The sequence below is a fragment of the Diaphorina citri genome, unplaced genomic scaffold (genome assembly GCF_000475195.1).
Source record: "Diaphorina citri unplaced genomic scaffold, Diaci psyllid genome assembly version 1.1 scaffold21, whole genome shotgun sequence".
Taxonomy (NCBI): Eukaryota; Metazoa; Arthropoda; class Insecta; order Hemiptera; family Psyllidae; genus Diaphorina; species Diaphorina citri.
The window spans coordinates 524,773-537,356 of record NW_007377459.1 but is presented as its reverse complement, the minus strand read 5'-3'; the positions used below and the strand labels follow the sequence as shown (position 1 = coordinate 537,356).

The 12,584-nt window shown below is 38.1% G+C and overlaps 1 protein-coding gene across 1 annotated transcript; it reads left to right on the top strand.

Annotated features, from left to right (window-relative positions):
- The first annotated feature begins 6 nt into the window (after window positions 1-6).
- On the top strand, window positions 7-10,335 carry LOC103508881. The gene is made up of 3 exons (XM_026823279.1): window positions 7-83; window positions 1,958-2,611; window positions 10,313-10,335. Exons 1-3 carry the CDS (start codon window positions 11-13, stop codon window positions 10,333-10,335), a joined length of 750 nt encoding a protein of 249 aa, XP_026679080.1. The 5' UTR covers window positions 7-10.
- Window positions 10,336-12,584: the final 2,249 nt, after the last annotated feature.

The following is a 12,584-nucleotide window of genomic DNA, read 5'->3' as shown; positions in this document are numbered from 1 at the left end:
GTTCTTCACAATGTGGTCTCACCGGGTGTTAACTCACTTGTCTTTATGTGCAGTGTTCACTTGTGTGTTTCCATTTCCACTAGGTAGAATCTAAGTATACCCCTCTTTTTTTCGAATAAGGCGTTTTAACACAGGAATGCCAGGTCGTTCACGCCGGTATACCCTCCTTGTATCATTGCAAATCCCAGTATTTTCCTTCAACAATCTTTTTTTCAATGACTGAATCTAAAGCCTATGACAGCGTAGATAACTAACTGATATTGTTCAGAGATTTGAAATAGTTAGCTTCAAAAGTTGTGAAAAAGCTCTGCTTGACGACAAAGAACTTGAGAGATAAGATATAGTTTGTTCCATGGTCGATATGAGTTATAAGCTTTTTCCAGCCCGCCATGCTTGTAAGGTATCAAAGAGGTATCAAACATCCAATCCTAGAATTAAAAGATTAAAAGCCCTGGGATAGTACCAATAACACTGTCAACCACAAACTTTTTTCTTGGAATCCATCAAATCTATATCAAATTTCCACACACCTCAAATTATCTCAGAAACTGCATGGTTCCCAAGTTGATCTTCCAAACTGGTCTTTCGACAGATCATTGAGAGTGTCCGCGATATTTGCGCAAATTTCAGATAGAAACCTGTGAAATTTGCGTAAATATTGCGCACACTCGCAACGGTGCCTCGAAAGATGAGATTGGAAGACCAAGTTGGGGACCATGTCGTAGTTTGTGTACCTGGCTCAATGGAACATTATGTCCTAGTTTTGAGTTACGAGTAATCCAGAGTTTAAGAAATACTGGCCTATGTAAATCAAATCGGTGACGTCAAAGAAAACCCTTGACACTGTGTTAACTCTTAGTGGTAAGGTCGGCCATTAGTGAAATTTTGAAGTAGGTTAGCTATCTGGATATTTGGTAAAATTTTGAATGTTCTTTGGAGAGCTAGTGTCAATGCACTTAACACCAACATGGACTGAATCCGAGCACTGAGTAGTAGCATAAGCGAAACTCCCTAACAATACCCTAAAAGAAAGGACAACAATGTCACCACTGCCACCTCAGCTATAATTGGCCCTCTTAGATACTAATTATCGTTAGAAACATAGCTAGGATGATAGGTACAGACAAACATTAGGTACCTACCGATAAAATAGTTTGCATCCTGTATTCTAAGCACAGTGTCTAAGAATTCTAGGAGACCTAGGAGCACAATCAATTAGCCCAGAACTAATAGATACAGTTAACTGTTTTCAATAGAAACACGGAAACACGACTAAGAGGAGTCTTATTATTGGTGATACATTGTTAGTCGTACTGAGTATATTTTGCGAGCGTAAATTGCAAGAGACTGAACTACTCGTTTCTAGATCCCATGTCAAGCTCAGGAAATCTCACAAAGTGGTGAATAGGTTTTGGAATGAAAGCACTAGGGCCATGTCGTTTACTGAGTATATTTTGCGAGCGTAAATTGCAAGAGACTGAACTACTCGTTTCTAGATCCCATGTCAAGCTCAGGAAATCTCACAAAGTAGTGAATAGGTTTTGGAATGAAAGCACTAGGGCCATGTCGTCTTAGCGACGATTGTGGGGTTTAGGAAATATATCAATGAAGAATTCGTATAAAAAGTATCTCAGTCAACACACGATAATTTTAAATAACTCCTAGCTTCTAGCTCCTCAATCCTCATAACCACGCAAGTCTAACCTCTACCATTTTCTTAGGAAATATATCAATGAAGAATTCGTATAAAAAGTATCTCAGTCAACACACGATAATTTTAAATAACTCCTAGCTTCTAGCTCCTCACTCCTTCTCATAACCACGCAAGTCTAACCTCTACCATTTTCCTATCTCAGTCAACACACGATAATTTTAAATAACTCCTAGCTTCTAGCTCCTCAATCCTTCTCATAACCACGCAAGTCTAACCTCTACCGAAATTTTCTACACAAATAAGAAATCGAATCCCATCTTGACGAAATTCACAATTTTATCCAGCAGCAAAAGCACCGACTGTACGACCAAATCGTTGAAATCAATGACGACCTCGTTGAACATTACAAACCGCAGCGGCGGGCCCGCGCTCGGCGCAATGCAGAATCAACGCACGCGCAGGAGGACAAAGAATTTGCGCGCGAACTGCGTGAAATATTCCGGGACACGCGTGCGACGTACAAGGCCGCTACCAAACTTATGAACAGCGAAGACACGACGAAACTCAAGAAGATGGTTGTCCAGCAACATCCGCTGATCATGGCGCATGGGGTTAACAGTGAGCAAGTCGCCCAACTTCTGAAATCCAGTGAGGAATTGGCGCGACTAGGCACGCGGCTGCCACTCTGGGGAGCTCCTACACCTGACGTAACGCCCCCCACGGCTACAGGGACTGGGGAGTTCCTGCGTGAGTTGAGAGAGCTCCTACGAGACACCCGAGCAAAGTTTGGAATCACGAGGCTGATGAACCATGAGGACACTACCAAGAAAAGGAAGATGTTGGTCATGCCAGACTCGTTGATGAGGGACCATGCAGTGAATAGCGAGCAAGTGGCAGAGATACTCAAGTCTAGTGAAGAGCGGAACCGTGGTGGGGGCACCAAGTTTCCATTAATAGGTAAAGTAATAATAGCTGTGTTCCATTTTCTGATTTTCCCAAGATACAAGATATAGTTCTAGAACTTCTTTAAATGGGACATGAAAACCTTTAGGTCTTTTGACAGGCAATATTATTATTATTGCTTTTAATGAGACCTTTCCTGCTTCTTTATCTGAATTTGGACCAAGAGCGGAACCGTGGTGGGGGCACCAAGTTTCCATTAATAGGTAAAGTAATAATAGCTGTGTTCCATTTTCTGATTTTCCCAAGATATAAGATATAGTTCTAGAACTTCTTTAAATGGGACACGAAAACCTTTAGGTCTTTTGACAGGCAATATTATTATTATTGCTTTCTTCCTCTTCTCTTTCTTCTTCTTCTTCGCTTCTTCTCTTTCTTCGTCTTCTTCTTCCTCTCCTTCTGCATCCTTTGCTTTTTACTCCTTTTTACTCTTTTTTTTTTTTTTTTTTTTTTTTTTTTTTTTTAGAACTGTCCGACTTACAGTTGAGAAGTTTAATGTAATAGAAAGTCGTGTGATGTTCACACCAGATTTTTAATAATAGGTATAAGTTTTAGTTCTAAGGCATAGATTAAGAAAATTTGTAAACACCGAAAGGTAAAATACAATAAAAATATTATTATTATTATTACATGTAGGTAGTTATGTAGGTAGGTACAGGCGACAACAGAGATCATCAATCAAGCCGAATATACGTCGAAAAAGCGCATCATGAAACCCAATCTGGACCCGTTGCTGGCAGCCCATCAAGTAGCGAGTCACCAGGTGGCGGAAATTATCAAGGACAGCGACGAGCGAGGGAGTACGAGCTTTCCACTGATTGGAGTGTGATAGTCCTGGTTTATCCTGCTGGGGTAAAAATGAAACGTTCTTTACTTAGGCTGGCTGACCAAAGGCTTGTACTGTTAGTAAAATGAGACTTCTAGTTCTAAGCTGGTAGTCCAAGTAAAGCACCAGTACACTTTTTCAATTATGGCAGAAACACACTACCATCACGTCACGTGAAGTCATGGAGAGTCAAAAAGACGGAATTCAAAGTTTTCCCATAATATTGTAGGTAATTTCGTTCAGGACAGACACACTACTATCACGTGACGTCAAGTGAAGGTACCAGCCTTTACATTTTCCGGATTAATTATACGTTTTACGAAATTCCCTGTAACTGCAAAATGGTGTTTGTGGCATTTTTGGAGTTGGTGAAATAGGGGGTGCTTATGAGAACCTTTTAGAGTACGAAACTCGCCTTGCCTCGGTCGGGATTCAAACCCAAGCCCGCCCAGTTACCGGACGAATACTTTACCATTCTGCTACCGATATTACCTCTCACATGATGGGAACTTCTGGAGTGTCCCCGTGGCTTCATACAAATAAAACCACAGCTTCCATATGGGAGTTTTGAACTTGGAAACTATTGTTAACTATAGGGAGAATACAATAAAATTGTGGTAGGCAACTGCCTAGTACGTAAGAAACAATACAATTTTGTACCATTTGAAATTCTCGGCAGGGAATTGTAAAACTATAATATAACAATTACAACATATTGTAGGTATTATTATTTTCCAGTCACAAGTTAAATTCACTGTACTTTTCTACCTCTTGATTTTTGATTGTGCACTAAATCACACGGCTCAAGACAAGTATGTTGAGTAATCACTTGATTGTTTTCTGGTGATTTAAATTTTACGACGTCCTCACTTATGGGAGACATGCCCGAAACTATTCTATGGGTTTAGGTAGATGTTTGAAATTCGTGCTAATGAAGACATAAAATTAGCTCATGCTCCAGAGCAGGCCGCTATTGGTGCAAATCATAAAGACAACAATGTTGAGAAGAATGACACTAAAAACCAAGTCATTACTGAAATGGTGACGTCATAATTGCAATGATTCGAATTTTATGTGCGTTTTAATTCGATTTTGATTAGGAAGTACGTCAACAGGGTGTATCAAAACCAAAATAGGGGCTCAAATGAATTTAGCACATAAATATTTTCAATCTTTCTTATTTTCTTTTTTCCCTTTCTTACTTTCCTTATTTACAATGAAGAGTACCTCGTCAAAATCAGTCTGATGTTCAAAGAAGATTGACAAAGCGACTGAAAAATGTTGCCTTTACTTAATCACTTGACAAAATATCTTCTATAAAGCTCCGAGCGCTTTAACTTCCTTTAGGCACATAAACAAGGACCTTCCAGTTGGGATATATCTTCGCGGTTGTCCTTATTGGTTAGGTTTATATTAGACATCCTATGTATTGACATTATTGCTTACCTTTATATGCTTTTCGGATACGGATACAATTAAGCATCCGAAAAGCATAGGACGGTAAGCAATTCAGTATTCCTATCGATGATGCGATAATTGCCGTCACTTCGGCAACATCTACCTGACGTGCCAAGCTATTTGAGACACACCCTGTAGGATGCAGAACCACGGATAACCCAGGTACAGCGACTTCCGGTTTGATCCGCAAGATTCCTGGTTTCCTGCGAGTCTGTGGCTGTGTGGTCTGTGGCACACCACGGACTAATAGGTATTAGGAAAGTATGAAGACATTACTGTCCCAGGCTAAGCTATTCGCCAGGGGGTTTCAACCTAATGCCTAGTACCACCTGAGTATCATCTATTGATTCTCTTTTTCCATTGAAGGTCAAAGTTTATTCATTGAGATCGCTCGGAGGGCTTAGGGACGGGGTTAAACCCTTCCTTCGGTCCACCTGAGTCCTTTTGTCCATTGAAGGCCAGACTTAATCGCTCAAGGGGGCTTTATTAGGGACGGGGGTTTTACCCTTCGTTCGGCGACAAACCTCTGCCTACTCAAAAGTAAGCAAAAGCAATGCAAAAGCAAGATTAAACAGACGATCATCTATCCCAATACCAACAACAAGAAACGTTGCTTAACCTCAACGATCCACTGGGAACTGATCAACGTGCTACCGCAGCTGGATTCCCTTTCTTTTGTCTCTATTTAGTGGGCTTCATCACACTATCTTCGCTGTTGATATAGGGTATGGAACTAAGGATGTTACATCAGCTTAACTCCATACACAAAAATCCCAATATGAGGCTTGGGTGTAGGGGCTAACAGCCCTAAAGAATTGGTTAAGCTTCTACGAATCTACGGATGGATATTACCTACATGGCTTAGCGAGCCTAGGGACTGACTGCTCTTACCACAGGTTTGGGAACTACTACCGTAGGCCACCACAAGCGAAATATGGAGACTGGAGACGGTCTTGGTCACAGTGAAAGAATTATACCAGAGGAATTAAAGTGTGTCCCCTCTGGATTCGTGGAACTCTATAAATTCACTTCCGGCTGAATAGAACGTACAGTGTCGCCGTTACACTTTGTCAACCAAATTCTAGACACCTATTCTATTCTTTTAGAAAATTGCAACAAATTCTAGAAACTTTATTCTATTATTGCAAACCCGAGGCTAACAAGATTAGAATAAATAAAAATAGGTACTGATTTTCTCTAATCACGATCGAATAAACTACGGACTAAAAAATTCCCGGAGGGACGGACCCAGCTTGTTGATTGTGCACTAAATCACACGGCTCAAGACAAGTATGTTGAGTAATCACATGATTGTTTTCTGGAAAAAGAGAACTCATGACTTACAATTCTGTTGCCCCCAAAATCTATGGTTTACCTAAAATTCATAAGCCTGAGTTAAAATTAAGACCTATTGTTTCCTGTATTAATTCCCCATCCTACAATTTATCTAAATTTTTAGTCCCAATATTACAACCCCTGAAAAGTTCCACATACAATGTTAAAAACTCATTTGAATTTCGTGACTTTATTAAATCCAAAACTATTAAGAGTGGATATAAATTAATTTCTTTGGATGTTATTTCTTTGTTCACTAAAATCCCTACTTCTTTGGCCTTAAATCTAATTTTGAGTAAATGGAACGTCATTAAAAATCATACGGATCTAAACTTTGAACTTTTTAAAGAAATTATTGAATTCTGTCTTACTACAGCTTACTTTTCATATAACAATACTGTATACACCCAAGATTCCCTTGCTATGGGTTGTTCATTGTCCCCTATTGTTGCTGACATTGTTTTAGATTCCCTATTCGATATTGTTCTCCCACAACTTCAGGATTGTTTGCAATTTGCTGTTAAATATGTTGATGATACTTTTATGTCCGCTGATTCTAGCAAAATTACCCATGTACTAGAAACTTTCAACTCCTTTCATCCAGATATCCAATTTACTTTAGAAGAAGAAAATTGCTCTTCCTTACCATTTCTAGATCTTACTGTTATTAAAAATGTTGATGGATCAATTGAAACTTGCCATTACAAAAAACCAACACACTCTGGAAGATTATTAAACTATCATAGCAACCAACCCATGTCATACAAAATTAATTGTGCTAAAAACTTGATCAATAGAACCTTAACCCTTTCTGATTCTAAATTTCATGATAGATTATACACTGATATTTACAATACTTTATCTGAAAATGGTTACCCTAAAAACTTGGTTCGTACTTTATTAAATAAATTTAAAAATTCTCCTAATGTCCCTGTTCATAGAGTTAGTCCTGCCCCCATTTACTATTCCTTCCCTTATCTCGGTGAAACTAGTTATAAAATTGAAAAATCCCTCAAAGATATTATCCCCAATGTTAAATTTGGCCATAAAAGTTCCAACAGTGTTAAATCAAATTTCTTTTCCAAATTGAAAGACTCCAAGATTTACATTTTGTACAGCTTTGGAATAAGTTAGGCCGAGTCGAGGTTTACAACACATATAGAGAGTTGTTGATAAGTTATGTCTTTGGACGTCCATATCTTTATACTTTTTGATATTTGAAGAAAATTCTGGGTCAGAGGTGTGAAACCTCATTGTACGTCCATACAATTCGGACTCTTTCAGTCTCTGTAATGTTTGCTCTATTTCTTCTATGTATTCTCCTTGATCTTTATTTTCTTTTAAATAGACTGACAGCTTTTCCTTATCATGTACAGATAGGACTTGATATGTAGGTATAGGACTTGATAAAAACCAACAATAAATATTGTTTCATGACAAAGCATGTCTTGTGATATCCCGGTTAACTGGGCTAACAATGAGATAGACTGTATAATGTAGCATTTTTACAGGTTTCTTTTACTTTTCTTTCAAGTAGGTGACTACTTATTCAGCTAATTCTTGAATTTTCTTTGTTAAATCATGTTGTACCTACTCTACTATCATCTCTTCTGTTTTTTGTTCCACTTGGAAAACAGGTAGGTAAGTATTTTCCTACTTATAGCTTCTCTATTTTTGCTATTTATCACATCTGTAGGCATTTTCTATTTCTACCTAGTCCTGTCTATTATAGACCTATGTACCTGTACAAGTATACATACATAAATAGTGCGCTATTTTCCTTCATGTTTCTTTTTTTTCCAGTGGTAGGTGCTTTATGGTACCTACCTACCTGCTCTCTATGTATATGGATAGTGGCCATGCCATTGTGTGCAATTAGTTGCTGAAATCAACCAGAAACCTGTTAACCATATTTTGGCAAGTCGGTATTTGTAGGCACTTAACAACAGTGTTCAATAGATCAGTAGAAACAGTGGTGACAATGATGACTTGTAAGATAAAAACTTGTATGTATGAATTGTATGGATATTTTTTGTATGTCAAACATTTTGCAAGTTTAGGGCTTAACAACTGATATGGTTTTAGATCTTGGTTTTAGATCGTATGGACTATTTTGTATGTCAAAAACATTTGTGGCCAGGTATCTATGCTTGTTAAAACTATTCAAATAAACATGAAGTAGGTTTAGTTGATTCTAGATTATACAGATACATTCCTACTACAGAAGTCTACTTGATTTTAGATCATGTACGTACTACAGATGTTAATGTACCAACGATGTAAAATTTTGGACATGATGCTTGTATGGATTGCATAATGATTAATGCGTTCTCTAATGTTCCAGGTCTATTTCGCAATATTTACATTGAAGACAAGTACCTACCAGAGTAGAGGTTCAGGAGTACTTCTTTTGTCCTTCTAAACATCTAGTTTAGGCCTGTAGGTATGGTATGTACTTCAAATACCTACACAAATAGGTACCTAATTTGAGTACTGAATTGCTTTTCAAGTATTGTTCCATGTATTAAGTAGCGTCTATTTTTCGATCCACCAAAATCCTTTGGTGGATTGAAAGTGACATTGGCAAGGTCAGTGGGAAAGTGTCTTTTCCCAACGTAGGCCAATCGGTAACATGCAAATTTCTTGTCAATACATAAGGTAGAGTGGTGGGTAAGTAGTTAGGTACTCGTGATTTTCTACAGGTTACCTATTAGGTTTTCATTTTCCTTTCTTTCTTGTGGTCGCCCAAATTCTTATGGGTGTTTATAATTATGCTGATACTAGCCTGCTGTTGCTATTGTTGATGTTGTTGTTGTTTTTGTTATTGTTTCACTGGACGTTACTTTCATCATGTGTCTTATTAGTGTTTCTTTTTTGTGGTCTCCAAATTGTTATGGCTGTTAAAATAATTCATCTTCGGGACATCGTTGTCATTATTTCCGACGTTCTTTTCATCACTTATCTGGAGCTATTTATGGTGAAACTTCAGTAAAAGTTGATAGGTCCTTAGTTATCTTCAAACTACAGGTGTTTAACGAACATCAACAAAAAATTTAGGTAACATCAACAAAAAATAGCAAAAGCTTCAACAGAATCATCAGGTGCTTCACAACAACTTAACTACCTGTCATTTTTTAAACTATTATTTTGTCTAAACGATGTTTTAGTGTGACGTAACAGTATGAGAACTAAGTTTGTGAAACTTTGACTACTTTGGTCTGTTTTGATGAAGAATGAAGAAGTTGGTTTGCTTTTGTTCTTGACTTCATTTCTTACTTGTTTATTTAATGAAGAACTTCACAATATTGTGTTGACTTAGGTTGTTAGTTGTTACTCTTTAAGCCCGTTACTCTAAATGTAATGTTTTCTTTCAACTTTGTAGAGAAGTTCTTTTTAGATTTAGATGTACCCTTAACTACCTGTCATTTTTTAAACTATTATTTTGTCTAAACGATGTTTTAGTGTGACGTAACAGTATGAGAACTAAGTTTGTGAAACATTAACTACTTTGGTCTGTTTTGATGAAGAATGAAGAAGTTGGTTTGCTTTTGTTCTTGACTTCATTTCTTACTTTTTTTTTTAATGCAGAACTTCACAATATTGTGTTGACTTAGGTTGTTACTCTTTAAGCCCTCTCTAAATGTAATGTTTTTTTTTTCAACTTTGTAGAGAAGTTCTTTTTAGATGTAGATCAAAAGTGTCTTTGGGCCGAGGCTCGAGAAATGTTTGGTTCGGCCGCTATATTTAGAACCAAAGAGTCATTTTGGGTTTAGTAGGTATAATTAGACTGACATGTCCCTTCAATCCTGAGGGACATTCCTGCCTCTACCTAGCAGTGGCTATAAACAAGGTAGATGACAAGATACGATTCTAAAACATCTTTGAAGTCTTATTCGCGTGATCTGCCAGACTTTGATTAATTATTATTACTCGTATTTATTATTACTATTTATTTTTTATTACCACCAACTAAATGAAGTCTTGTGACTATGAAGGTACTTATTACTGGCAGATTAATTATAGGTACGTCAGCCGTCAGCCCAAATTTAATGGCTATTTGATGTTAATTTTGTTCACAGATTGTATACAGAACGTGAAGTGACTATTCCATTCCATTCTTTACAACCTGTAATTAGTTTGATTCTAGACTGATGGTAAGTTCAAGAATACAGATTTCCCCCCCCCCAAAATTAAGTATTTTTTGCATATTTTTATTTACCCACATCCCACATTACTTAGAAACTTAGAATACTTAGATGAATGACATGTTGGGCTGCGTGAAATGGTTTTACTCAGCCTGAAAAGTGGAAGAACAAACAGTCTGAAAATTTATGGGATAAATATTGTAATCTTTTTCACCTTGGGTTGCAATTTACTAAAAGACTAAGAATGTCGTTCCCCACTTCATTTACGTGACTAGGACTCGAATCACCAACCTCCAGCTCCAGAGTCCACCAGCGTGCTAAAAACTGCAGCCTACACTACTGAGGTTGGTTATTCTGAAAAAAATGTTAGAGTAGGTACCTCAAGTGTTCTAATTGTAGCCTAAATAATTGTGGCCAAAACCAAATGTTAGCGCAAAGCAATCACCTTAGGGCTGATTGAGAGGCTGACGATAAACGCCGACCCCATCCGAACACGGAAAAAGGCTAGGAAGAGGGACCTAAAGTATTCTAATCTGAATTTAACTTGTGACTGGAAAATAATAATACCTACAATATGTTGTAATTGTTATATTATAGTTTTACAATTCCCTGCCGAGAATTTCAAATGGTACAAAATTGTATTGTTTCTTACGTACTAGGCAGTTGCCTACCACAATTTTATTGTATTCTCCCTATAGTTAACAATAGTTTCCAAGTTCAAAACTCCCATATGGAAGCTGTGGTTTTATTTGTATGAAGCCACGGGGACACTCCAGAAGTTCCCATCATGTGAGAGGTAATATCGGTAGCAGAATGGTAAAGTATTCGTCCGGTAACTGGGCGGGCTTGGGTTTGAATCCCGACCGAGGCAAGGCGAGTTTCGTACTCTAAAAGGTTCTCATAAGCACCCCCTATTTCACCAACTCCAAAAATGCCACAAACACCATTTTGCAGTTACAGGGAATTTCGTAAAACGTATAATTAATCCGGAAAATGTAAAGGCTGGTACCTTCACTTGACGTCACGTGATAGTAGTGTGTCTGTCCTGAACGAAATTACCTACAATATTATGGGAAAACTTTGAATTCCGTCTTTTTGACTCTCCATGACTTCACGTGACGTGATGGTAGTGTGTTTCTGCCATAATTGAAAAAGTGTACTGGTGCTTTACTTGGACTACCAGCTTAGAACTAGAAGTCTCATTTTACTAACAGTACAAGCCTTTGGTCAGCCAGCCTAAGTAAAGAACGTTTCATTTTTACCCCAGCAGGATAAACCAGGACTATCACACTCCAATCAGTGGAAAGCTCGTACTCCCTCGCTCGTCGCTGTCCTTGATAATTTCCGCCACCTGGTGACTCGCTACTTGATGGGCTGCCAGCAACGGGTCCAGATTGGGTTTCATGATGCGCTTTTTCGACGTATATTCGGCTTGATTGATGATCTCTGTTGTCGCCTGCGGCGTGGTTCGTGTGTCCCGGAAGATCTCTCGAAGTTCGCGGATAAAGTCGATGGCCCGTGTGACGTGCGTGGTCAGGGTTTGGTCAGGCGTCGGCATACCTGATCGAGACGAAGAGAAAGACGGGTTTAAGCCAAGAGAAAGAAACAAGTTCAGTCCAAATTCAGATAAAGAAGCAGGAAAGGTCCCATTAAGTTGTTGTGAAGCACCTGATGATTCTGTTGAAGCTTTTGCTATTTTTTGTTGATGTTACCTAAATTTTTTGTTGATGTTCGTTAAATAAACACCTGTAGTTTGAAGATAACTAAGGACCTATCAACTTTTACTGAAGTTTCACCATAAATAGCTCCAGGTAAGTGATGAAAAGAACGTCGGAAATAATGACAACAATGTCCCGAACATGAATTATTTTAACAGCCATAACAATTTGGAGACCACAAAAAAGAAACACTAATAAGACACATGATGAAAGTAACGTCCAGTGAAACAATAACAAAAACAACAACAACATCAACAATAGCAACAGCAGGCTAGTATCAGCATAATTATAAACACCCATAAGAATTTGGGCGACCACAAGAAAGAAAGGAAAATGAAAACCTAATAGGTAACCTGTAGAAAATCACGAGTACCTAACTACTTACCCACCACTCTACCTTATGTATTGACAAGAAATTTGCATGTTACCGATTGGCCTACGTTGGGAAAAGACACTTTCCCACTGACCTTGCCAATGTCACTTTCAAT

What these genes read in the sequence shown, in the direction of transcription:
- LOC103508881 (XM_026823279.1), top strand. Translation starts at nt 11, where the DNA reads ATGTGGTCTCACCGGGTGTTAACTCACTTGTCTTTATGTGCAGTGTTC. An exon ending in TGTGTTTCCATTTCCACTAG is followed by an intron (nt 84 to 1,957) that starts GTAGAATCTAAG and finishes TACACAAATAAG; the next exon opens with AAATCGAATCCCATCTTGAC. An exon ending in CACCAAGTTTCCATTAATAG is followed by an intron (nt 2,612 to 10,312) that starts GTAAAGTAATAA and finishes TTTTGTTCACAG; the next exon opens with ATTGTATACAGAACGTGAAG.